General features: G+C 37.6%; 1 protein-coding gene across 1 annotated transcript in view; it reads left to right on the top strand.

Moving 5' to 3' along the window:
• The window catches only part of TTN (titin), a 274245-nt gene that overhangs the window by 135855 nt on the left and 111029 nt on the right, over positions 1-27361 (top strand). The window contains exons 152-172 of the mRNA XM_062188546.1: positions 561-638; positions 9208-9291; positions 9400-9483; positions 9567-9650; positions 11466-11549; positions 11661-11744; positions 12033-12116; positions 12250-12333; positions 12462-12545; positions 12677-12760; positions 12893-12970; positions 13367-13450; positions 14294-14407; positions 14674-14751; positions 18497-18610; positions 19874-19942; positions 22091-22171; positions 23059-23133; positions 23743-23835; positions 24265-24327; positions 25332-25421. Coding sequence (XP_062044530.1) covers positions 561-638; positions 9208-9291; positions 9400-9483; positions 9567-9650; positions 11466-11549; positions 11661-11744; positions 12033-12116; positions 12250-12333; positions 12462-12545; positions 12677-12760; positions 12893-12970; positions 13367-13450; positions 14294-14407; positions 14674-14751; positions 18497-18610; positions 19874-19942; positions 22091-22171; positions 23059-23133; positions 23743-23835; positions 24265-24327; positions 25332-25421 — 1773 coding nt within the window. The remainder of the gene's footprint in view (positions 1-560; positions 639-9207; positions 9292-9399; positions 9484-9566; positions 9651-11465; positions 11550-11660; positions 11745-12032; positions 12117-12249; positions 12334-12461; positions 12546-12676; positions 12761-12892; positions 12971-13366; positions 13451-14293; positions 14408-14673; positions 14752-18496; positions 18611-19873; positions 19943-22090; positions 22172-23058; positions 23134-23742; positions 23836-24264; positions 24328-25331; positions 25422-27361) is intronic.

Here is a 27361-nt window from a genome sequence, read left to right as displayed (position 1 = left end):
TGAAAACAGATTTCCTCCTTTTATGCAATTTCATTGTTATTCACGAATGTGTTTACTGGTAATTCCATGTTTTCCTATTTGTGATTAATTGTATTAACCTGGTAGATGTCAATACATAGTGCAAATGTGTTTAATGTCTCTGCTTACCCATTTTTGTAAACCTCTTGAATTTTACCATAGAAATAAGAAAACAGCATCTAACAAATATGAACTTAGAACTACAAGTCCCTGAAGCAACTATGAAAATTAATACTAAGACGAAAACACCATTAATTCCACCAAAACAAACAGAAATAACATCAGCTGAAATCATATTGCTAACTTTTCTTGCCAAGATCTTGTCATTCTAACATGTGAAATTCCCCCTGGATTTTCTGTCATATTATCAAAATTCAATTAATTTTAAACAATGTAAGGTATGGATAAAGTGACCTCTGAATGTGGTGTTGTGGCTGTGTTCCTTTCTGTGATTATGTTCTGCTTGCTCTCTTATGTTCTGCTTGGTAAAAATCTTTACAAATGTTTAAAAGTAAAAGAAACTATTACTATTATCTTTTAAGTACCTGAGGTGCCCAAGAAAACTGTGGTAGAAGAGAAAGTCCGTGTTCCTGAAGAACGCAAAGTTCCACCACCTAAAGGTACCTGCCTTTGCTGGTTCACCACTAGTTATAAAGCGCACTTTTCTTCACTTCCTACAAAGAAGAGAGAGACCGCTTCCCCTTCAATGCCACTGATGGCTTGAGAAGGATGTGAACCTCAGGTTGCGCTCTGTAACATCATCCTCTCTTTTGTGGCAACCCTCTGGGAACAAAGACAAAGCGTAATAGTTGATTCTCTTCTTGTGCAATGATTAAACCCTATGGGCCCTTCAACTTCTCTTTCAAAAATAATCCAGTTTGGAAGTGCTTGTCAACTAGTCTTGAAAAGAAGCAAATTTGTTCTAAGCTTTAGTACAAAATGATGCTGTGTCCAAAGAGCAAAATGTTTCTAATATAACAAATCAAGAATTCATATAATACATTTCATCTAGAGAAATGTATGGCCTGTGTGTGTGGTTGACTTAAAATTTTATAATTTTTAACATACTCCTTGTGAGATTCCCCATCTTAATATTTTATAACAAATTACGGTATTCTTAAAAATAAGACAAATAACTATCTTTAAAGCACCTGAAGTACACAAGAAAACTGTTGCAGAAGCAAAAGTTCCTGAAGCTGTTCCTACAAAGCCTGAAGTTCCACCAGCTAAAGGTATACATTGATACTGATTACAACAGCAAGTAACTCTCTGTTAACTTTCTTAAAAAGTTTAGAGAGAATGAGTATAATGTTAAATCCTTGTATTTTGTCTCCTTATATTGTTAATATCTCTTATTTATAACAATTAACATACTAATATCTTTAAAGTTCCTGAGATGCCCAAGAAAAGAATTCAAGAAGAAAAGTTACCTATTGTTCCTCCTGAAGACACAGAGCTATACAGTGAGTGTAGAAAAATTGATGATTCACTTTGGTTACATTTGTGTCATGAAATTCACTGTCTTCATATTAAAGTGAATATACTAATATCTTTTTTGAACCTACCTTGCCAGAAATATTTGGGTCCAGTCAAGTAATCTGAATAGCAATTAGCCTCGGACAGGCTATGTTTCCTCCCAGTTTACAGAAGAAATAGTTCTATACTTTTAACATCTCCTGATTTTAAAAAGCACATAATCTTGTTGAACTTTCCCTCTGTGTACAAACTTCCTTTGCTTTGAAGGTGGCTTACTTGCTTTGGACAATGCAGTAACTGAACACCATAATAATAATTTTATTTTATAAAATCAAAATACATCATCATTATTATTTATTCTTCATAGCAATGTTGGAAACATTTTGACAGTGCCTCTCAAATGATCATAGGTTTGCAAGGCCAATAGAACCTCAAAAGAATTATTAAGCATTTTTTTTGCTTTCATGAAAATTCTAATTAAGGAATTTGTACAGTAAAATATTCTGAATGAAATACTAATTGGTCATTTGAACAGTAAAAATGATGATAGTCATTCATTCTTGATGATAGTCAAGATATTCCTCCATTTTTTAATTTAAAAAATTCCCAGTTAAACCTTAATTTTTTCTGGTCAAGTTGTTATACTTGGGGTGAAAAAATATAATCACTCCCTCTTTTGAATAACATTTCTACACTTGAGTCTGGTTCTTGTTATCCTAAAATCTTCCTTTCTAAAAGCTGAAAGAATTCTTTAGCATGTTTATTTGCCTATTTTCCAAATATTTAATCAGTTTTAATTTCTGTTTCCAGTGGTTTTCCATATTAAACTGTGAAGCTATAAATTAAATATAATTTACTTATTATATCTAATTTTTAAAAAGTCATTTGAGAGGCAGAAAGAGAGAGGTATAAAAACAGAGACATGGAGACTCAAAGTTAGAGAAAAAGAGCCCCATCTACTAGCTCACTCCCCATATGCCCACAAGAGCTGCAACTGAGAATGCAACCTGGGTCTCCCATATGGATGACAGGATCCCAATTAAATGACCCATCACCAGTGCTACCTGAAGTCAGCTTTTCTGAAAAGTTGGAGCCAGGAATTGGATCCAGGTGCTCTGATATGGGATTAAGCCAACTTAATCTCTAGACTAAATACCCATTTCCTAGAAGTGACTTTGAAGTATAGATAACTGGGTTCCTAGACAAGAAAAGGACTTCATGAATTTCCAATATATCAAAAAACAATTAGGAAAATAGGACAACTTTGTCAATACAATTTTTTAAACAAAAGGAAAAAAGATACAGCCCTTTGCAAATTAATTAATCAGTTTTATCATCATGAACATAAAGACATGCTGAGAGTACTATGTCATGAAACTGGGCATGAGGCTTATTCCTAGCCAATACCTTCTTGTTACTAATTTGTGTTTATGTAGTATTGTTTATTTAAGTGATGAATGTGCATTATGTGTTATGTGTCTGTAATATTCTTCTCCATAAGTCTTGAAATGCCCCTAATTATAAAAACACTAATATCTTTAAAGTTTATGAAGCATTTGAAGAATCAACTGTAGAAGAAATACTTGTGACTCCTGCTCAAAAGACAAAACTCAAACTAGCAAAAGGTATATAACACCAATGAACCAGTCAAAAGAAATTTTATGCTGGGCTTGTTTTAAAGCTCAATAATACTCTTCACCAATTACAAATATAAATATACTTGTGTCTTTTAAGTGCCTGAGCCATCTAAGAAAGTTGTTCCAGAGGCTGTTCATAGAAAGAGAGAAACACCAGCAGTGGAAGGTATATACAAGCTGTACCAAACTTAGATGAATATCTTTGGTTTTAAGACTCAAAAATTGCATGTTACAGAATTCACTGTATTTAAAACTTCTAAGTGTAAACCTACTAATATCTTTAAAGAGCCTGAGACAACCACAGAAGTTTTTCCAGAGGTGGAGGTACCTGAGGCTTTTGTTGAAATTCCAGAACATCCTCGAATTAAAGGTATAATTCTCTAGTTACAAACATCTAAAGCAGAAAACTGTTCTTATTGTATGAACATTCTCATAACTTCTAATCCTAAAATACTAATATCTTGAAAGCATCTGACATCCCCAGGACTAGAAAATATATATAACTTGCTCCCACCCCCTGCAAAAGTCAAGACCTAGTTATATAACATACAAAGATAAGCAAAACAAAAATAAAATCTCTAATTTATTGACAGCAGTTAGCCTAACTTCCTTAGTATGCAATGTCTTTGTGTCTGTGTTTTCTCAATTAAATAAAAAATACTAATATCTTTAAAGAGTTTGAAGTCTTCAAGGAAGTGATCCCAGAAGGACGAAGACCTGTTGCCACGAGAAGAAAGGTGCCACCACCAGCAGGTACAAGGCAGAAGAAGTTACCTTCCCACCTCTTGTTTGTAGCTGCGGTTAACTCACGTAAAAATACTAATATCTTTAGGGCCTCAAGGCTACCAAGGAAATCATTTCAGATAAACAAGTCGCCCAAAGCAGAAACTTGACCAGATATAGAATGTCCCAATGACTCATTCAAGAGAAAACAGAGGGGAAACAGCCTTTAACTTACACACATAGAAGATGGTTGAGCCATAGTTTTTGATGACCCAGAGAACTTATGTGTACATATTATGTCCCAATGAGGCCCAGATGAATTCAATAGGAAATAGCTATGACATTGCTTAAAGAAATAAAATTCAAACTAGCCAGAAAAATATCAATAGGAAGCCATTCCTAACATTTAAAACCCTGAAATTACATTGAATTGACATAACACACTCCCTTTGAAGCAGGAGCCCATGCCATGAAATGACAAAGGTCCTTGACTGAGAACAACACATGAATAGTTCAACCATGCCTGGGGTTGGAGCTCCAGGATACACTACTTCAGCCTGCCAGAATTGCTTTTTCTTTTTTTTTTTTTTTTTAATAAACTTACTCCAAAAACACACAAGCATTTGACTTTGAAACAATTTATTTCTAATAGTACTTAAATGTCATAGAAATGTTTTTAGAAAACAACAGCTGTTTTAGAGAACAAGGGTTTCTAAACAGAAACCAGTTGTTTTTGAAAACAGCAACAGTTAATTCAATGCACATTTTCCCTACCTGCAATATCATCACTACCACACAAGACCACCAGAGAACCTTCTAAAGCCAAGGGAAAAAAATTCCAGTTAAGGCTGAAACTCATCCCTTGATAATTATTTGCTCCTCTCATGATATTTATTTTTCATGCATCATAAATTTTCTGTATTCGATATATTCAGATAAATCAAAAAATGAGAAAATTTTAAAACTTCTCAAGGGACAAAATTCATAATTAGCCATGATATTCATAATTTTAAAAAATTCAAATACTCTGACATTTTTTCTCAGTCTAGAATCTTTTCATTGTCCTTTCTCCTAAACTTGAAAAACACTCACGTTTTAAATGTGCCTTTGGTGAGGGTGCAAAAAGAAGCCAACACAGATACGAAAGTTTTGTTCTTCTCAAAGTAATAGCCAAAGATACATTATTAATTATAATCCGAGTTTTTCACTTTCTGTTATGTAGTTTTCTCTACATTTACCATTCTAAAAGAAAATTGCTAATATTGATAGCACCCAAGGCGACCAATAGGACGGCCCCCATGGATGCTGTATGTTCATGCTGCTACCTGAGAAGCAGATTCTGGGGGCAAGAGAGTGGGAAAGCCTCCTTATCTATAAACCTCCTGTTTGTACAGTTATGCTTGAGACTCTGCTGTGTCATAACTCCAAGTGCAATACATTCATGTCCTTAAAGTGCCTGACTCACCTCAGGAGGTTTTCCCTGTGAAAACAAACAAGCAAAAACACCCGTGGCTGCCCGCTCTGAAACCGAAACACCTCCCACTAAGGCCATCACTCACACTAGATTCCTTCCTTTTCACCTTCAATAATGAGCTGGGTGATCATAAAGACAAAGAGGATTGGAGTCCTCTCCCCGGGACTTTGTAGCTCACAACATTCTTGAGGGAGCCCTCTGGTAGCCACAGAACTCACTTTGACTCAGTTCATGTGGTGGTTGTCTCCACTAGTCCTTTTAACCCTAAGTGTGCTACTAATATCTTCAAAGCACCAGAAGCCAGGAAAGAAGTTGCTCCTGAAATGGAAGTGTTGGAGGACGTTCCTGAAGAGCCAGAAGCCCCGCCCATGCAAGGTACACCTCTGGCCAGACGTGCAGGAAGAAAGGATCTGGTCTCTGCCCTCCAGATTGCATGTTTTACTAATGCCCTTTGTAGTTCCTGAATTGAAACATACTAATATCTTTAGGGCACCAGAAACCGCAGACATTCCCTCTAGAAAGAATCTGTGGCTATCATTGCTGAGACAGAGAACCCTTCTATAAACATGTTCAACAAATACAGTGGTCCCTGGTGTCCAGGGGGGAACGGTTCCAGGACCTCCCCCGACCCAACCCTGTGAATACCAAAATCCACGGTTGCTCAAGTCTCTTGTACAAAATGACATAATATTTGTATGTAACCTATGTACATCCTTGAATACCTTAGATCAGCTCTAGATTCCTTATAATGCCTAATCAATGTAAATTCTATGGAAATAAGTATTATACTATATTGATTAGAGAATAATAACCAAAAAAAGTCTGTACGTATTCAGTACAGTTGACTTTTTTTGTTCACAATATACTTGGTCCTCAGATTGGTTGAGTCCACAGATAAGGAACCCAGGGTTGTAGAGGACGAACTGTATAGTACAAGAAGGGTGCAGAGTCACAAGAACTCCCATGGGTGCTAAAACAGGGTCAAATCCTCTTCTCAAGGACCCCACTTACTTCTTAGTTTGCTTCCTGGATCCTGGAGCAAAGGGAGGACAGGGAGGGGAAGAGACTTCCAGAGAGCTGCATCCACTAAGACACTGTGGTTTCTGATGTCATTAACCACTGTAACTCTTCAATGTGAACACTAATATCTTTCAAGGACCTGAGGCTCCTCCAGAAATTGTGCCTTCAAAGAGAGTGCCTTCCAAACCAAGAGAACCTCCACCAGTGAAAGGTACAAGCTACCAAGCCCTCAGGCTCATGAAGATTTAATTCTAATGGTTTTGAAAAAAATCTTGTGGTTCCTAGTGATCCTCATAACACTAAACATTAAAATACTAATTTCTTAAAGTGCCTCAAGCTCCCCAAGAAATTGTCCCTGAAAAGAAAAGGCTTGTGATTCTTCACAAAAAGATGGAAATCCTTGCAGATGAAGGTACAACCTACTGGAACCGCGGGCAGGGAACAATGTCTTTCCTGTATAAATGTGTTTCTTGTCTGTTCTGATTCCTGTGAGACTAAAAAATATTAATATCTTCCAAGTGCCTGAGGCTCCCAGAGAAGTTGTCTTTGAAAAGAAAATGCATCCTCCACAAATACCTGAAGCTGTACCTGTCCAAGGTACAACCTTAACTGTCCCTTTCTTGTGGGATGGGGAGGTGGAGAGACTTTGCTTTCCAGTCTTGGAATTCTTTTGGTGTGGGAACATAAGTCCTGTCTGTGTGCACTCCTTTGACTCAAATGTAAATTTACAAATGTCTTCAAAGTACCAGAAGCTCCCCAAGAAGTGGTGATCAAAAAGAAAGTCACAGAAACTCCTCAGCCAAAGCCAAAAGCACCACCTATGACAGGTACTTGTTACCATTGATACAAGGCTCAGGACAGAAAAAGAAAAAATAGCTCTTTTTATGTTCTTGAAAATGTTTCAGTGTGTCTAGTGGTCTTTGTATTTTCTGTGTGTAAAAATACTAATATCTTTTAAGTGCCTGAGGGCCCCAAAGAAGTCATCCTCGAAAAGAAAGTAACTGTGGCTCCTCCTAAGAAGCCAGAAGCCCCACCTGTAGAAGGTATCTGCCACCCCGGTCATGAGATAACTCATCTGCTCTAGAAGATGCTTTGTCCCAGTGGTCGTCACAGTCCTAACTGTAACCTCACTAATCTCTTTTAAGTGCCAGAGGCTCCCGAAGAGGTCATCCCTGAAAAGAAGGTGACAGTGGTGCCTCCTAAAAAGCCCAAAGCCCCACCTGCTAAAGGTACCTGTCATTGACTTCAGGTGTCACAAGTTCCACCTCCTCTCTTAAAAAGATTTTGTGTGGTCATCATAGTCCTGACTGTAACCTCACTAATATCTTTTAAGCACCCGAAGCACCTAAAGAGGTCATCCCTGAAAAGAAGGTGACAGTGGCTCCTCCTAGGAAGCCAGAAGCCCCACCTGTAGAAGGTATCTGTCAGTGACTCAGGTGTCACAGGTCTATGTCTTCTGCTCTTGGAAAGATTTTGCCCCAGTGGTCATCATAGTCCTAACTCTAACCTCACTAATCTCTTTGAAGTGCCTGAGGCTCCTGAAGAGGTCATCCCTGAAAAGAAGGTGACAGTGGTTCCTCCTAAAAAGCCCAAAGCCCCACCTGCTAAAGGTACCTGTCATTGACTTCAGGTGTCACAAGTTCCACCTCCTCTCTTAAAAAGATTTTGTGTGGTCATGATCATCCTAACTGTAACCTCACTAATATCTTTTAAGCACCTGAGGCCCCCAAAGAGGTCATCCCTGAAAAGAAGGTGACAGTGGCTCCTCCTAGGAAGCCAGAAGCCCCACCTGTAGAAGGTATCTGTCGGTGACCTGGGTGTCACAGGTCTATGTCTTCTGCCCTTGGAAAAATTTTGTCCTGTGATCTTCATAGTCCTAAATGTAGCTTTACTAATCTCTTTGAAGCACCTGAGGCTCCTGAAGAAGTCATTCCTGAACAGAAAGTGTCAGTGGCACCTCCTAGGAAGCCAGAAGTCCCACCTATAGAAGGTATCTGTCGGTGGCCTGGGTGTCACAGGTCTATGTCTTCTGCTCTTGGAAAAATTTTGTCCCAGTGGTCATCATAGTCCTAACTCTAACCTCACTAATCTCTTTTAAGTGCCAGAGGCTCCCGAAGAGGTCATCCCTGAAAAGAAGGTGACAGTGGTGCCTCCTAAAAAGCCCAAAGCCCCACCTGCTAAAGGTACCTGTCATTGACTTCAGGTGTCACAAGTTCCACCTCCTCTCTTAAAAAGATTTTGTGTGGTCATCATAGTCCTGACTGTAACCTCACTAATATCTTTTAAGCACCCGAAGCACCTAAAGAAGTTGTCCCTGAAAAGAAGGTGACAGTGGCACCTCCTAGGAAGCCAGAAGCTCCACCTGTAGAAGGTATCTGTCGGTGACTCAGGTGTCACAGGTCTATGTCTTCTGCTCTTGGAAAGATTTTGTCCTGTGATCTTCATAGTCCTAAATGTAGCTTTACTAATCTCTTTGAAGCACCTGAGGCTCCTGAAGAGGTCATCCCTAAAAAGAAGGTGACAGTGGCACCTCCTAGGAAGCCAGAAGCCCCACCTGTAGAAGGTATCTTGCTATCCTCAGGTGTCACAAGTTCTACCTCTTCGCTCTTGGAAAGATTTTGTCCCAGTGGTCGTCACAGTCCTAACTGTAACCTCACTAATCTCTTTGAAGTGCCTGAGGCTCCTGAAGAGGTCATCCCTGAAAAGAAGGTGACAGTGGTGCCTCCTAAAAAGCCCAAAGCCCCACCTGCTAAAGGTACCTGTCATTGACTTCAGGTGTCACAAGTTCCACCTCCTCTCTTAAAAAGATTTTATGTGGTCATGATCATCCTAACTGTAACCTCACGAATGTCTTTTAAGTGCCTGAGGTTCCTGAAGAGGTCATCCCTGAAAAGAAGGTGACAGTCGCACCTCCCAGGAAGCCAGAAGCCCCACCTGTAGAAGGTATCTGTCAGTGACCTGGGTGTCACAGGTCTATGTCTTCTGCTCTTGGAAAGATTTTGTCTTATGGCCGTCACAGTCCTAACTGTAACCTCACTAATCTCTTTGAAGTGCCTGAGGCCCCCAAAGAGGTCATTCCTGAAAAGAAGGTGACAGTGGCACCTCCGAAAAAGCCAGAAGCCCCACCTGCTAAAGGTAGTCACCTTGATGCTGCTGTGTTTGATACTGGCTGTTTGTCTCCACCTTGTCTAATCATGAAAATACTAATATCTTTAAAGTACCCGAGGTGCCAAAGGCAGCTGTCCCAGCAAAGAAGGTGCCCGAAGCCATTCCCCCCAAACCAGAAAGTCCTCCTCCCGAAGGTATGGGAAAAACTGTACAAATAAGAGAAAAGATCAGAAAATTTTATTTACCTAGAAAATTGTGCATTAAACTCCTACTTAAAGGTAATGTAATTCCAAAGAAAAATGTCAGTAGAAGTCTGTTTGTGTCGTGGTATGTGATTAAGTGTTATAGGCATCAATTATTTTCACCTTTTCTCAACATAAATTACGAATTATCTTTCAAGTGCCTGAAGTGCCACCGAAGGAAGCTGTCCCAGAAAAGAAAGTACCAGTGGCTCCTCCCAAAAAGCCAGAAGCTCCACCTGCTAAAGGTAATTATCCTTGCCTGTCATTGGTCACCTGTTTCAGAGGGCTGGGAAGGTATACAGATGGGTCCACTAGCCTCTCAAATTGTATTTGCTTGGGTAATGTCGCTATTCCCCCTGAATAGTTGCTAACTAAAAGTTACTAATATCTTCAAAGTTCCTAAAGAAGTTGTACCTGAAAAGAAAGTGTCTGTGGCTGTGCCCAAAAAACCTGAAGTCCCACCTGCAAAAGGTATTTATTTATACTGCTCTGTCCATTGGAACTATATCATCCTCTTCACAAACATTGTCACATATGCCCTCACTAGCCACAAATTCTGAAACTACTAATATCTTTCAAGTGCCTGAAGCTGCTCCAGAAGTTATCCCAGAGAAGAAAATTCCCAAGGCACTGCCCAAAAAACCAGAGACCCCTCCGGCTGCAGGTATATGTCAGCTCAACCCCATTCTGCAGAAGAACCATCCCTTCATTCCTGAAAACAAATTTGGCCCACTGGTCTTCAGTACACTAAATGTCAAACTACTAATCTCTTTCAAGTGCCCGAAGCTCCTCAAGAAATTATCCCTGAAAAGGAAATACCAGTGGTATCTCCTAAAGAACCAGAAGCCCCACCTGTCACAGGTACTTTTTACCCTAACCTTATGCTTAGAGAAGAAATCTCTCCTCCATCCTTGGGAAAGATTTTAGTCTCTTGCTCTTCAATAACTGAAGTATAAAACTACTAATATCTTTCAAGTGCCGGAAGCTCCCCCAGAAGCTGTCCCAGAAAAGAAAGTTCCAATTGTTCCACCTAAAAAGCCAGAAGCTCCACCTGTCACAGGTATTTTTACCCCGCTCTGACTCTGCAAAAGAAATATCCCCCCCTGCTCTTGGAAGTGGTTTTAGTCCATTTGTTTCACTAACCTAATAGACAAACCACTAATATCTTATAAGTACCTGAAGTTCTTCAAGAAAGGGTGCCTAAAATGAAAACCTCAATAGTGCCTTCCTAAAAACCCAGAAATCCCACCTGTAAAAGGTCTTCTGTCTCATATCTTAGGCTTCATGAGATAGGAACTCTTCTGCTCTAGGAGCGATTTCGTCCCAGTGGTCTTCGTAAGCCCTAACTATAACCTCACTAATATCTTTTAAGTGCCTGAAGCCCCCAAGGAAGTCATTCCCAAAAAGAAAGTGTCCGTGGCGCCTCCGAAAAAGCCAGAAGCCCCACCTGTCAAAGGTATCTGTCATGGACCTCAGGTGTCACAAGCTCAACTCTTCTGCTCTTGAAAAGATTTTCTACCAGCGGTCAGGTCATCATAGTCCTAACCGTAGCTCACTAATCTCTTTTAAGTGCCTGAGGCTCCTGAAGAGGTCATTCCTGAAAAGAGAGTGTCTGTGGCTCCTCCGAAAAAGCCAGAAGCCCCACTTGTCAAAGGTATCGCTCACTGCCCTTAGGGTCTGTGAGATAGGAACTCTTCTGCTCTAGGAGCGATTCCATCCCAGTGGTCTTCGTAAGCCCTAACTATAACCTCACTAATATCTTTTAAGTGCCTGAAGCCCCCAAGGAAGTCATTCCCGAAAAGAAAGTGTCCGTGGCGCCTCCGAAAAAGCCAGAAGCCCCACCTGTCAAAGGTATTTGTCGGTGACTGTAAGCTTCAGAAGATGCGCTCTTCTGCTCTTGAAAACATTTTGTCTTATTGGTCTTCACAACTCCTAACTGTGACTCCACTAATACCTTTGAAGTGCCTGAGGCCCCCAAAGAAGTCATTCCCGAAAAGAAGGTGACAGTGGTGCCTCCGAAAAAGCCAGAAGTCCCACCAGCCAAAGGTATTTGTCAGTGACGTTAAGCCTTGTAAGATACGCTCTTCTGCTCTTGAAATGATTGCTTCCCAGTTGTCTTCACAAGTGTTAACTGCACCTTCACTAATATCTTTTAAGTGCCTGAGGCCCCCAAAGAGGTTGTTCCTGAAAAGAAGGTGACAGTGGCACCTCCGAAAAAGCCAGAAGCCCCACCTGCTAAAGGTAGCCACTGCTGTGTTTGATACTGCTGCTGTGTTTGATACTGGCCATTTGTCTCCACCTTGTCTAATCATGAAAATACTAATATCTTTAAAGTACCCGAGGTGCCAAAGGCAGCTATCCCAGCAAAGAAGGTGCCCGAAGCCATTCCCCCCAAACCAGAAAGTCCTCCTCCCGAAGGTAATTATGAAACTATTCCAACTAGTATTTTTAAAAAGATGAACTCTGTCCATGGTGTTGCAGTATTCTTTTTGCAAAACATTTCTTGCATGTTAGTCAGCTATAGCACTAAAATGAGCTGGTGTTTTTAAAGTGTATGAGGAGCCGGAGGAAGTTGTACTGGAAGAGCCACCGGCTGAAGCTGTGGAAGAGCCAGAGCCCATGGAGCCCCCCAAAGGTACTGGGCAGGCTGCCGGGACCCCTGCCAACCTCCCCCCTCTTGCCCTGCCAATCATGGATGTGACAGGCTTTCTGTCTTGTTGCTCATTTGCATGGCTTCTAACCCACAAACTCTAATGTGTTTAGTGTCTGTGCCACCTAAGAAACCCATCCCAGAAAAGAAAGTACCTGCTGTCATTGCCAAAAAACCTGAGCCACCTGCAGTGAAAGGTATTTCTCCCCACCATTAGCTTCCAACAGAAAAATGTCCATCTTTAAAATAGTGCGTTCCACTGCTCCACTTAATGCTGTCCATATGTTCTTAATACCATGAGTTTAAAAACTACTAATATCTTTTAAAGTGCCTGAGGTGCCCAAGGAAGTTGTTCCTGAAAAGAAAGTGCCTCCTGCAGTTCCTAAAAAACCAGAAGCCCCACCTGCTAAAGGTACATGCCTCTGCCCACCCTTTGATGGAGGTGGATACAGCCTCCAACTCTTAAAAAGTGTTTTGTTCCACATACACGTGATGAATGTTTACTGGTGATTGTTCATAATGTTAAATACTAATATCTTTAAAGTGCCTGAAGTTCCAAAAGAAGTTGTTCCAGAAAAGAAAATAGCTGTTCCCAAAAAGCCAGAAGTCCCACCAGCCAAAGGTACCTATCACTAATTAGATTCTTCTGAAAGAATTCATTCTTGGTCTCAAAAGTCACCTGTTATCAAACTCTTGGTTTGCCAGTCTTTGTACATTTACAACTAAAAAACTGACATTCTGGACTTTATGTGTTTTGAAATGGCATCATTCATGTTAAAAAAAAAAAAAGAGTGCATTTATACAAGCTTTGGAAGAGTTTAGTGATGGAGTTTTATGATTCTTATTGGGTCACATTTTCTTCCCTACTTTGGGAATCCAAAGACAGATCCGTGCCTTTAGTGTGGATTTTGGTTTTGGATCTGTTCCTGGGTAATTTGAATAAGATATGAAGTAGATTGATTTAAATGTCACATACTTCATAACCACTCAAAAGTAAAACTAACTACTATGTTTAAAGTGCCAGAGGTGCCAAAGAAACCTGTCATAGAAGAGAAACCGGTCATTCCTGTTCCCAAGAAAGTGGAGTCTCCTCCCCCTGAAGGTACTTGGGGTTTGATTGATGAGCTTGCCACCAGGCGACTATTTCTCATTAAAAGTTGGTTCTTCCTTCTTAACTCCTTATCTCTTGGTCATCCTCTACCTCTTATTTGTCTTACTTCATTGTTCTAAATTAGCTCTAGTCTCAAATCTAGTTTGGGTTATAAATTATTGATATCTACTAGGTCATAGTACACTATATTAAACAACGTTGCTTTTGCCTTTTTAAATTAAATGTGTATTTTATTTTCATATATGTGAAAGGCAAAGAGAGAAACGAGAGAAAGAGAAAGGGAAAGAAGGAAGGAGGGAGGGAGATATATTCTAACTGTTGGTTCACTCTCCCAAATGCCTGAAACAGGTTAGGCTGGGCCAGGTCAAATCCAGGAGCCCAGAACTCCATACAGGCCTCCTACATGGTTGGCAGGGTTCTGAATATTTGAGCCATTACCTGCTGCCTCCCGGAATGCATTAAATAGGAAATTCGTTGAGAAGCAGAGGTGCAAGGACTCGAACCAGCACTTTAAGGTGGGAAGTGGGAATCCCAAGTGGTGGCCCAACCCACTGTGCCATAACACCCACCTGAACAAGGTTTTGCTGATGTACAAGAAGGCAATATGGGAGAACCAATGACTATAAATGACATTAAATACCAGGAAATCTTTCCAAGCATTGAAATCAATTGACACAGAAGAAATAATTGCAAGATAGATTTCATCTTAAAAATAAGAGAAGATACTAATTGAGACAAGAGCAGAAATCAGTATAAATATTTACTACTTAGTGTTTCACATATTTTGGAATATTCTTCCATACTTTGAAATAAAATCAACTAATATCTTTAAAGTATATGAAGAACCCAAGGAAGTTGTTCCCGAAGAAGAGCCCGAGGAAGTTGTTCCTGAAGAAGAGCCAATTCCTGTTGCAGAAGAGGAGGAACCAGAGGCTCCACCTCCAGCAGGTACAGGGCAGGATCCTCTGCATGGGAAAATGGGATAAATGGACGTTTAGGTCTGTTACAAACTTCAGTGACGGTGTGTGTCTTCTGTCTCCTTGCTTGAAAGCTAACTTCATTGGCAAGAGTAAAAGTTATCTGCACACAGCAAACTTTGGTCCTACTGGATTTTACAATGCATATCCAAAGAAATACATGGGGTCTTTCAAAAATTAATTTGTGGTCATTAAACTTGTAATCATCTGACTCTAAGAGAAATTCCTATCGTTCAGTGCCTGAAGAGCCTAAAAAGATTGTGCCAGAGAAGAAGGTTCCTGTCATCAAAAAGCCAGAAGCTCCACCTCCTAAAGGTACTTGGGTTAAAGTGATTAAATATGTGCCCCATTCTTCTGTGCCATCTCTAATTTACACTCCTTCCTTGTTGTGTATTGTGCTGTATTGTGTGTTTGTTAGCTGTTATGTATGTGTTACGGCATCAAACAGACTTGTAGAATCAGTGTGTACGTATTACATCTTGCAATTTCTTCTTACTAAATGCTACTAATATCTTTAAAGTACCTGAGATGCCAAAGAAAGTTGTCCCAGTGAAGAAGACCCCAATTGTTAAGAAGCCAGAAACCCCAGAAGCTAAAGGTATTCATGTCATCAACATCATAATTTTTTAAGATATACTGCTACCTTAAAGTGAAATCCAATAATTTGTCCTTATGATTAATACCTAAGGACAAAAATGTCCTCGTTTTATTGCCATTATCTTTAGTGCTACTCCATTAATCATAGATTTTTACTAACATTTTAAAGTAATTTTAAATCCTCTTTTTAAAACAAAACTAATATCTTCAAAGTGCCTGAGGTGCCCAAGAAACTTGTTCCAGTAAAGAAAGAACCAGTGCCTGTTACCAAAAAGCCTGAAGTCCTGCCAGAAAAAGGTACTTACCAAAAGAAAAGCAGTCACAGTTTTGAATACTACTTAGGCATTTTAATAATTCTTGGAGAAAAAATACTGAATATGACTTTATACAAAACCACATTTCACAGAGAAAAGGGAGACATAGAGCAAAGAGAGAAAATGTAACAGAAAAGCAAGAGGGGGAAAAAATGTGATTCAGTTGTGCTGTGATAAATTCCATGGTGACAGGTGGTAAAAAGGACCTCCTCAGTGTGGAAAAAAGCTCATTTCAGCATATTGTGCTGTGTACCATCAACAAGATACTGATCAGAAAATATAAGATCTGGTCCTGTCTTCACACAACTTAAATCTTGTGAGAAGATAGAAAAAGAGCATAACATAGATATAACATAGGCAACATGTGATAGTATCTTACAAAGTGTATACAAAGATACACAGGACAAGGAAAGTTTCATGTCACATAAAGACATGGAAATTTGTGTGGAAAAGTATGATTTTAAATGTTGATGGATTTTGACATGTGGAGATTGAGGGAATGGTATCCTAGGCAGAGGGAACATTAGGAAGTTCAAGGATTGTCAAATAAACTTAATTTGAATATGGATTGGTTGCAGAGTATCTTGACAGACAATGCCAGAGACAGAGATAGGGATCATGTTTTGATTTTATTTGAATGCCAATATAGGGTTTGTACTTTATTCTGCTAGCAATAGAAAGCTTCAAATGTTTTGTTTTAATGTTGTACGCATTAAGAGGATTTGAGTTTTAGAAAGAAACCTGCCAGCAGTTTAAGCTATGGAAGGCCGTGATAATAGTAAAGAAACATTCTAATGATTTAAGGTCATTATGAGTTAAACTAGAGCAGTGACAGTAGAAATGCATGAGAGGATTCGATGAGAGAGAGAAATTAGTTTGGCATTTGACTATTATCAAATAATTGGAGAAATTAAGGAGCCAAGATGATTGTAGAGGTTGAAGCTAGATGGCCAAGAAAAACAATTAATTGAGTCCCTGACGATATTAGAAAAAAGGTGTTGAATATAGTTTCCACTTTTCAGTTATGCAAGTGAAAATGTGCATTAGGAGCTTAGGAAAGAGATCAGGCCCAGAGATGTAGCTCTCCAAGGCATCCACATGAGAGTGAGAACTGAGTGCCTGGGACTGATGACGCACACACACACAGAGCAATAATTGTAGACTTCAAGTTAGACCAGTGGAGAATTGTCTACCAAGAGTACACAGAGAATGAGAAGCAAATGAAGAAGGGCGAGAATATTCCTTTGTGAAATGGAAATGTCCAAAAGGGTGCCGTGCTCAGAAGCTGTTTTCCTCAGGATGTCTTGAATCCTTCTGCCTGTATTCTTTGCCTGCTCATTGCAGAATCTTGCACGTCTTCTAAATTCTTAATAGTTAACAAAATCAATATCTTTCAAGTGCCAGAGGTGCCCAAGGAAATCGTCCCAGAAAAGAAAGTGTCTGTTCCAATCCGTGAAGAGCCAGAAGCTGCACCTGCTCCAGGTACACAGCTGCTTTATAAATCTTGGATAGACAACAACCATCTCCATCATGCAGCAACTGAAGATGGAGCCTACATACTTGCCTGTTGCCTCATACACTGAAATTCAGTGTCTGGGGGACACTTGAAAGTGTGTTGTAGAATGTGATTAAGTTGATAAGTTGCAGCTTGGTAGTTGCAGCATTCTATTCTGAATACAATCTAAAATAAAACACTATGTTTTTTAAGTTGAAGAGGCTCCTGAGGAAATAATATACGAAGAAAGAGCATCCATAACCATTGGTAGAAAAGAGGCTCCCCCTGTTGAAGGTATAACAGTATATATGTATACATATGTGTATGTATGTATTTATACAGAGAGAGAGTGAGAAATAAAAAATTTTTACCCTCAAAAACTCCTATTAGAAATACAAGGTGCTTATAAAGTGACATTTCTTCTTAAAATTATAACACAAAAGCCTTCTACCATATGTGCTGCTGCTTTACTTTTTCAAATACTTATACTTCTGTTGAATTAGAGTCTTTAATTTGATTATTTTTTTTTAGATTTATCTTATTTATTTGATAGAGTTATTGAGAGAGGTAGAGAGAGAGAGGTCTTCCACTCACTGGCTCACCCCCAAAATGGCCACAATGGCAGGAGCTGAGCTGATCTGACACCAGGATCCAGGAGCTTCTTCCAGGTCTTCCCATGTGGGTGCAGGGGCCCAAGGACTTGGGCTCTCCTGTGCTGCTTTTCCAAGCACATTAGCAGGGAGCTGGATTGGAAGCAGAGGAGCCAGGACTCGAATTGGTGCCCATATGGAATGTCGGCCCTGCAGGCTGGGGCTTTAACCCACTGTGCCACAGCACCAGCTCCAATTTGATTATTCTTGATAGTAGCCTTAAATTTCAAAAGGTACATCTTAATGAAGCAAAATTAAAATGACTAAAGTGAATCCTCAAATGATAACCCAATACCAAATCTTAATAATCATCTCAGTTGCCATCAGCATACATCAGATAAACTGTTGTTAACACAATGTTCAAGTATAAGAAAATAGAAATCTTCTCTTTCTCTGTACCAGTGACTTTGTTCGAATTGTATATTTGTGTGACTGGAATCTTTGCGTTTATGTGAAATTTGCATGAGTCTTTATGAAGAACTTCATTACAATCTTATGTCCTTTATCAACATTCTTTAAAGAACGTGTAATTGAAAAGTATATTGAACCTGAAGAACCTGAGCCTGAACCACAACCAGAAGAAATACCAGTACAAGGTATTCAGTTAACTAGACTTAAATCTTCATCATCATATTCTTACTCTTCAAGTGTATCTGGTTTATGTTGCTGTTCATATGTAGTAGTAGGTCTCTTTGCAACTGTGTGTAAGATATTGTTTTGAATGTGCATCTCATTCTTTTGTTTCTATGTTGTTATTACTATTTGTCTCATGTGAAATGTAGCTTCTCTGGATGCTTCCTTTGTTGTTTTCATTAAATGTCTTGGCTGTATTTCTTGTCACCTGTGTATAGTGTTGGTATTTTATGTTTTATGTTGGGTACTATTATGTATCAAAAAAGCAAACATTTTGCTTCAAAAATATATTTAAATTTCTACAGAATATACTGTATATACACGTTAGAAAACATATATAAACACTAACACTCCTGAAATACTCTTTCAAGAACCTGAACCTGAAAAGAAGGTTGTTGAGAAACCAAAACTCAAACCAAGACCCCCAGCTCCTGCGCCTCCTCCACCCAAGGAAGATGTGAAAGAGAAAATATTCCAGCTTAAAGGTATAAAATGTTAAAGTCTTATTAACTTGTTTCAGACTTCTGTTCAACCATCAGAGATGGTGCCTGCCCAAAGTACATTGCTTTTGGAAGTGTGCACTTCCAGACACAGTTATGCTGTGCGATTTGCATAGAGAGTATGCTTTCGGCTGTCCCAGGAGCCCTGGCTGCCTTGTCAAGCTATGCCTGCTGCCCTAAACATCAGAAAGTGTATTGCTAGTATCTTCCTGGACATCTGGATGCAGGAACTATCCAACAAATTTTCCTATGCGGAGTAGGGAAAAGGGATTTTCAGATTTCAAATCCCAGTTGCTATGCGTATCTTTAGGTGTATGGGTGTGAATGTATAAGAAATCTTTGCAAGATATTTTTAGTATTTCAGTAATTAATTTATACCAAAACCAAACTTTTGTCCTTAAAAAAATGTTTGTTTGTGAATATATTTAAGTGATATATTTATGTGCCCAATAGTTTGTAAGTGCTCATGTACCATGACAGAAAAGTACACAATCAACCTGTCACTGCTTGCACACATTTTTTTCAACTTAATAAAAATCTAGGGCATTCTGTGGTGTAACTAGAAAGAATGGTGATGAGTACATTTAAAATCCAGAACTTCTCTATTGTTAAACTCCATTCTTTTTTTTTCTTTGAATTGATATAATATTACTTAGTTTTAAAATATCAACATCTTTAAAAGCTAAAATAAGCTGGCAAAAATTAATTCTTCTGTTTAACAAAAAATTATCTTATTTGTGATGTGACAAGATTTCCCATTCTCAAAGAATCTAGACTCAACCTTAGATAAGCAACTTTTCTATAATTACCTACACATCTACAGAGTCAGATTCTTCAAAAGGAAAACATTGCTTGCGATGATTCCAACCCTCCTGGGTTTTAGGCCAAACATTGGAAAGGTAGAGACCTCTTAAAAGATCACTAGTTTCTTTATTTATACTCCATGAGGACACATACTTAAATGTTTCCCTTAATGTAAAATTTACGCTCAAAGGAAAATGTCTTCTTCCTGGAGAGAACACAATTGTTTTTCTTTCTTAGCCAGTCTTAATTTATGATTCAACATTGGAGTTGAACTGCAAACTGTGGTTTGGAGGCTTCTTGTATGCTCTTTGGTTGCTGGTCTTGGCTGTTCTGGATGCTTTCTGGTTATAAACAAAGCTTGGTTTTGATTTGTGGAGTAAAGTACTAATCAATTGCTTCAGATTATATATACAAATAATACAAGTAAGATTATATTCTTTAAAGCTGTTTCAAGAAGGAAAGTTCCTGAAAAACCAGAGGTCCCAGAAAAAGTGGAGCTCACACCTCTGAAAGGTATTTCAAAGGCTAGAAAATGTTTTCGTATGTAATGTCTGTTCATCTGATTCACTGCTCTTTCTGTCTTCATAAAAATGTTCTTGCCATCTTTTTAATGATCAGAGTAGTCTCCTTCATTTTTTGTATTTTTGTGGCTTTTATGGTCCTGGCTCATGAGTGTGGCTTCCTTTGTCTCCATCAATTTCATTCATTATATGGATACATATTATTCAGCTTTGTCTTACTCCATTTGCCTTCTTGCATTTTCCTAAACTTAAACATCGAAAATTTCCTGGTTAGCTGAGAGTGATTAAAAAAAAAAAAAAAAAAAAAGACATCTTCGGTTAAAACGTTGAGTGGTGGAAAGCTTCGGAATTGTACCAGGATGTCAATGTCTTGCCCAGTGTTACAAGTGTTACGTGTTAAGTCATGTCCTCATTCACCTATTTAGGTGACTTCTTGGGATTTCTTCTCATTGATATAAAGACACTCTCTAAATTGGACAGCTTTTACATTTCAGGAAAATTTTCATTATCACTACCATCACGTCTCAAAATTCACAATGTTTTTCTTCAAATAGCATTTTCCCTATTTTAAAATTAGACCTGAAGGAAAAGTAAATACAATATAAAGTCTAGAAAACACCTGTTTAAAAACGTTTCAAGTAACTTTAGTGCTTAATCATATTCTATATAAGTAATCCACACTTCCAGACCCAGAGACTGTCTTGATTACCCTCGAAGCTGGAGAAAAATCCATCACTGGAATATATACTGCCTGACTCATAAAATGAAGATTATAAACAAATAAATAAATATAGATATAAATATAAAACACTAGACTGAAATATAAGGACTTTTAAAATGACAGCTACAATGGTGTGTTCTGCCTGAGTCTCAAAATCAATGAAATCTTAAAAATAAAATAATATCTATGGAAAAACAAATGCACAAATATATTTTTACTATATCCATTACATGAGAGCAAATGTATATTATGTCATCATGGCATACATTGATTACATGCATGGTCTTGTGAGTTTCCATCAACAAAAACAGTTACACATTAAGAGTAGGGGTAAGTCTAAAATAGTATTGAAGCGCAACACAATTTTATCATGAATAAAAAAATTTTATGTTTAACTGTGAAATATTTAAATTGCTTACAGTAAAAATTATTGTTAAAAATGAGATACATATTTACCTTTCATATATTTAAATTTTGAAGTAAGCTTTCTCACATAAAAAATAATGAATTGCAAATGTCTTGTTTAAAACACCAAATGGAAAGTTCATAGAAATACATAGGAAACTCAGATTTCAACCAAATAAAGAAATCAGGGACAGGATACAAAAAAAAAAATGCTTTAAATTAGATTTTAATTGATGTTAGTAGAGAAATAATGTGGTCCAGTAATTAGTAAGTGCATTTTGTCCCCATTCAAATCCATGATGGCTGTAAAAACAGTTAGAGGCTGCTCTATAACTGATATCATCCACAATGCTTGGTTGTCACTGTAGACACAGAAGAAAATGCAGAATTTCTGCGGCAAAGATTTCACTATTCATGAAAATGAGCTTCTAATGTTAACTTTGAAATTCTATCCTTCTATAATTTTAAGTGAATATTATTTGTAAATGAAAAGAGACCTTGAAAAAGGATATTTTTGTTCTGTTTAGAAAGTGAAATAAGGCCTTTCCCTCAACAACAAGGTCACAAACCAGATCTCTTGGTTTTCTTTTCCTGGAATGGAGACCAAATGATGGCATTAACACTTGCCAAGGTCATGTGTGATGTATATAATGATCAATAAGATACCAGAGTAGATGTAGGCAATCTACAATTGCATATTGTGGCAATGATGCTGTCAGGAACTCTGTAATTTGATGAAAGAATCAGAAAATCAATATAGAATATCTTCTTCACTCATTTAGTATCAATATATTTTTCTGCAGTTAATTGAATTTAGCCACAAGGTTTTATAGCTGTTTGCAGAAGTAATAACTTGAAATGTATTACTTACTTTTCAATTCTGAAAAATTTCTGTGTAACAAAAAAAGTCACTCAATGCAATATAGAGAACTAATTTTGAGAGTTTTTTTTTTCTTGTTGGAATCCCATTTTTATATGAATTCACTTCAAAATTTGAAATCATATTCTTTTAAGTGCCTGGAGGTGAAAAGAAAGTTCGCAAATTACTTCCTGAACCTAAACCTCAACCAAAGGAAGAAGTTGTTCTGAAAAGTGGTATAGTATTTTCTACCATTCTATCAGTGTACAGCATATTTAAAAGAAAACTTACTTGAAAGCTTACACAATGTTTCTGTCCCTTGCTTTTCTTTGAGTTGGAATTCTTATTTATCAACATTTGTTTGTAGCTTCATTGAAAATTTAAGAAGCTACCATTTCCAAATAATTTAAAAAACAAGACAGAAATTTTGTGAGCATTCACAGTATTTGGAAATTTACAATGTTAATATACATAACCAGACTGATAAAATTCTAAACTAACAACAATGACCATGACTGTCAATATTCATAACCAGATTGTGTGGTAAAATACACTAAACCTATTAGATACTTCACACAAAACTCTGTAAGCCTAAATTCAGTATTCAGTTTTAAAGAGTGACATAGGATCACCACAACTAATAAATAACACTTTTAAAAGACTGAGCGTTTCTGTCCTACTAATAAAACATTAAAAGATTAGAAGCAAGATATTCCAACAAACAAACAATTGCTAACATTGTGTTCAGATAGAATTACTGATTTCTAGCCTATATTTCTTTAGATATCTCCTTTTAAATGTCCTACTTCTCATTTAAATACTCCTCATTTATTGGAACATTGAGTTATTATTAGAATTTGTCACAATTCAAATTATTCATTTTGTATTTGTGCCATTTCTGCCAAACAGTTACATTATAGTTACCTAGTAACTCTGGGTACTATTTGAATTAACAACAGCTAATGTTTTTTAAAAATCAGTAAAGCATAAATGCTAATTTCTCCGAGTCCTGCCTCCGCATGCTTTTTTGTTTTCCTTGCTTTGTACATTATTTGTATCATCAAGCTTATTCAACATCTTCATTAGTTTGTTTGTTTACATATAAACCTTTTTGTCTTTTAAGTTCTAAGAAAGAGACCTGAAGAAGAAGAACCTAAAGTAGAACCTAAAAAAGTAGAAAAAATTAAAAAACCTGCAGGTAGGAACCTCAGTGACAGCTGTGAAACTATCTTTTAACAAAGTGGACATTTAACAAAAGGTTTATCTTGTAAACATGAGTGAAGTTAAATAGAAACATAGCTTCATATCTCATCTGTGGTGCAGTCTGTGTTTTCCATTGTCTGCTTTTTGTTGCGGCATTTTTCTAGCAACTCCCAAATCCACTCATGTATTTGTCTGCATTCATTATTGTTACTTTGCCAGTCTTCTAGTGGATTTGACAAAAGTAATCGAGTTGGCTGCAGAATATCTTTATGAGAGGGTGAAGAGATTTGTTTCATAAACTATGGGGGCTTTTAAGTGGGTCCGTTTTTCTCTGAGCCTGTTCCCAAATACTATAACTCCTGGGACATGTGGTAGAAGCAATTTATAGAGAGTCAGAGTGCTGATGGGGATAACCAGAGGCAAATGGGTGGGCTAAAAGAAAAATAAATTGAGACAGTCACAAGAGAAATTAATTAATAAAAATATAATTGTTTTTAAAAAGCCACGAATTAGGCTTTTGAAAAAGAATCATAATGTATTTCTGATGAGTTGATTTCTGTGTATTCAGATCTTAATATTAGAAAATAATCTTGTTATCTTAAAGCACCAGAACCACCTCCAAAAGCTGTGGAAGAAGTTGAAGTACCCCCAGCTACTGTTGAGAAAAAGGAAAGGAAAATTCCGGAACCAACAAAAGGTATAAACTTAGGTGTTTTTCTTAGTTGTCTCTAAAAATGCAAATATGTATCATTTAAAATATTGTACTGGCATCCGGATTTGAATTAGGCTTAATCTAATCATCACATAGAGCTGGATTTTTCTCTGGCGTTTTACTTTCCTGTGCACTTGGCTAATGATCATCTATTTGTTAAATAAATTACTAGAAAAAAATCTTCATAGGCAATGAGATGGCTAACAACACTGAAATAAAAAAGATTGCCTTACTGTACTTTCTAAATATTTTATTTAAACCAAAAAATAAATTTAGATCGAATATTTAATTTGAAAACTATATGTGTAAGCTCTAATATGTTCCAGGATATGTGAATTCTGCTTAATTTTCTATTTGAGTTTGTAAAAAAATTGGGAAATACTGTGATAAACTCATCGATGTGCATTATTTCAGTGCCTGAAATTAAGCCAGCAATACCTCTCCCTGGTCCTGAACCCAAAGTAAAGCCTGAGGCAGGTAAGCAAACGGATCCTCACTGTCAACACCACACTGCTTCACACGTCACACTAAACAGGTGAAAGCCCAACAGGTATCCAATGACTTCTAATGTCTCAATGTGCTTAAGGTATTATTTTCTGTAAAAAAAAAAAAAAAGTTATTTAAAATCATATCAAAAGGCAAACAGGCCACCAAATAGGGGTTCAGGCAGTGACAGAAGGGTGCATTAATAAAATGGATGTAATAACAATAGATAGAATTAAAAGGGAGAGAAGATTCCAACATGGGAAGCAGGCCACACAGCAGACTCATAGAATGACAAATGCCCTAAACAGTACTCTGACCTCAGAATCAGCCCTTAATGCATTTCTGTCAGGCTGAAAAGCCCATGAGAGCATTTCAGGCATGGGAAGCCAAGACACTGTGGCAAAAAATGATTTACATGAAGGATCTCTGTGAGTGAGACCCTAGTGGAAAGAAGGGGCCAACCAGGAAGGATGTACTTTTCTCTGAAGGGAAGAAAGAACTTCTACTTTGATTATGGCCATGTCTAAATACTGATGGAGTTTGTGGTCTCAGAAGGCTTCCATAGCCCTGTCAGTTCATGTCAAGAGCCTCGGGTGATCACTGACGTCATAAATAAGAGTGTCAGTTGTTAACAACAGGAGCCACTGTGCACTTTCTCCCCATATAGGACCTCTGTCCTTAATGAGTTATACTATGAGAATTAACTGTAAAACTTGTTTTCAAAAAGTACTTTATAATTTGTGTGTCTGTATGGGTGCAAACTGTTGAAATCTTTACTTGATATAGAGTTGATCTTCTGTATATAAAGTTAATTAAAAATAAATCTTAATAAAGAATGGGATGGGAGAGGAAGTAGGAGGTGGTCTAGGAGAGGGGGTGGGAGGGTGGGTAGTAGAGGAATAACTGCTATATTCCTAAAGCTGTACCTATGAAATTTGTATTCATTAAATAAAAGCTTTCTTAAAAAATAAAATAAAATGGACATCTCTCAACAGAGGTGAAAACAATCAAACCTCCTCCAGTGGAGCCCGCCCCGACTCCCATTGCTGCCCCAGTCACAGCGCCAGTGGTTGGAAAGAAAACAGGTATTTGTCCTATACTTTCCTTTTGCTAGTTTGCCTTAGTGGCTTAATAAAAGAGCTCAAACATCATTAAAATTCAAGTCTTGTTTATGTCAAAACATAGGCATCATTTCAACTGGGGGTTGTTTATGATGAACTTTTTAAAGATTTATTTATTATTTGAAAAGCAGAATTAGAGACAGGGAGAGACACAGACAAAGAGAGATCTTCATCCACTAGTTCATACTCCAGATGGCCGCACCAATCAGGTCTGGGCCAGACTGAAGACCGAAGCCTGTAGCATCATCCAGGTCTCCCAAATGGGTGTCAGAGGCCCAAACACTTGGGCCATCTTCTGCTGCTTTTTCCAAACCATTAGCAGGGAGCTGGAGCAGAAGTGGAGCAGTGAGATAGGACACAACCTGGTGCCTATATGGGACGTTGGCATCACAGGCAGTGGATTTACCGGCTGCACCACAATGCCAGCCCCTGTGATACATTCTTATGTTTTCTTCATCTGATGTACTTGATTCACCTTATCGCTCACCTCAGACGCATATTGTGTTTTGATTGGAATGTATTTCTCGGCAGTGCACCATTTTTTTCATATGCTTTGAGATCAAGTAATGAATATGTTTAGGGCTGATGAAAACTAAGGAACCAAACAAACACCTCTAAGGACATACAGAGAGGAATCTCATACAGTTTCAAAATTCCCTCATGCTCTAAGGAATCATTTCTTTTGAAGACCTCACATTGGGATAATGAAAAGGTTCTAGAAATGGATGGAATTGTGGTTGCACAACAGTATAAATTTACTTAATGCAACTGAATTATACAGTTAAAAGTAGCTAAAGTGGGAAAGTTAACATCAGGTATATTTTAAAGCAATAAGAAAGAAAAAAGACTGTAATTCAGACTTTAAATTTATGTAAGGATTTAGACCAATAATAATTTTCTTAAATGTACTAACTTAATGAATTATATAGCTATCTCAAATCCAAACTTGAGATATGTATTAGGTATATACAAGCTACTTAGTAATTTATCTCCTAGGAGATAATTTCAAAGCTAAAAATGAAATTATGTATAATTATTAATTGTTAATAAATATTCACCTTGACTACTTGATCTCTTGCTAATATCTTTAAATCTTATTTAAAATTATTTAGAAATAAATATTTAAATTATTTCAATATATAAGTGTAATTATTACACATTTGTGTATTTATTACATTGTAGATTATATAAAATTATTTAGAAAAATGTTTATTTAAAACTATCTCAAAATAGGTAGCTTTTTCCTCTTGTTCAATGACATGAAAAATATACTATGTTCTTTTTAATATTTAATCACTGATGATTATGATTTGGGCACAAATTATACTTTTAATCATAGTTTGCATGCAGTACCTTTAAAAAGGTGCCCAACTGCCATGAGGCTGACCCTGTACCTGTAAAATTAAAGTCATCCTCATTCATCCCCAGTCTGAAGCTGAGGAAGTGGTTCTATAATTTGTTCTCTCCCTGCATTTGTAATTGACGTAAACTCTGAATGGAGAGACTTTTTTGTTCCTGCTTCAGTTCACTGTCTGTGCGGGGAAATTTTCAAAGGACCCATATGTGTGTGGCACATGGACCCTGTCTTTGTCCTTAGTGTTAAGTCCTTGACTTACTTATGTAATCCATATACAAAAAGAAAGGCTTTTGGTAACTTCTGGCCCACTTCCCTTTTTCTTACACTGATTCTTATTAACAGAACTATTTCTTTGGTTCACATAACCAAAATGCACACAAAGAGCTAAGATACCTGACCTGCTTTTCCACAAAGGGCAGCAACAAGCCTTCCAGAAATGGCAGTCAATAAAGGCACTTGCTGAAAGAACTTTTTAAACCTGAATTTATTGGCAATATATCTTGGTCACATCAATCTCAGAGTATGCCTTCTTGAATATAGTCAAAGT

The sequence above is a fragment of the Lepus europaeus genome, chromosome 1 (assembly GCF_033115175.1).
Source record: "Lepus europaeus isolate LE1 chromosome 1, mLepTim1.pri, whole genome shotgun sequence".
NCBI lineage: Eukaryota > Metazoa > Chordata > Mammalia > Lagomorpha > Leporidae > Lepus > Lepus europaeus.
The sequence above is the reverse complement of the archived record's forward strand: the minus strand, read 5'-3'. Positions and strand labels throughout refer to the sequence as shown.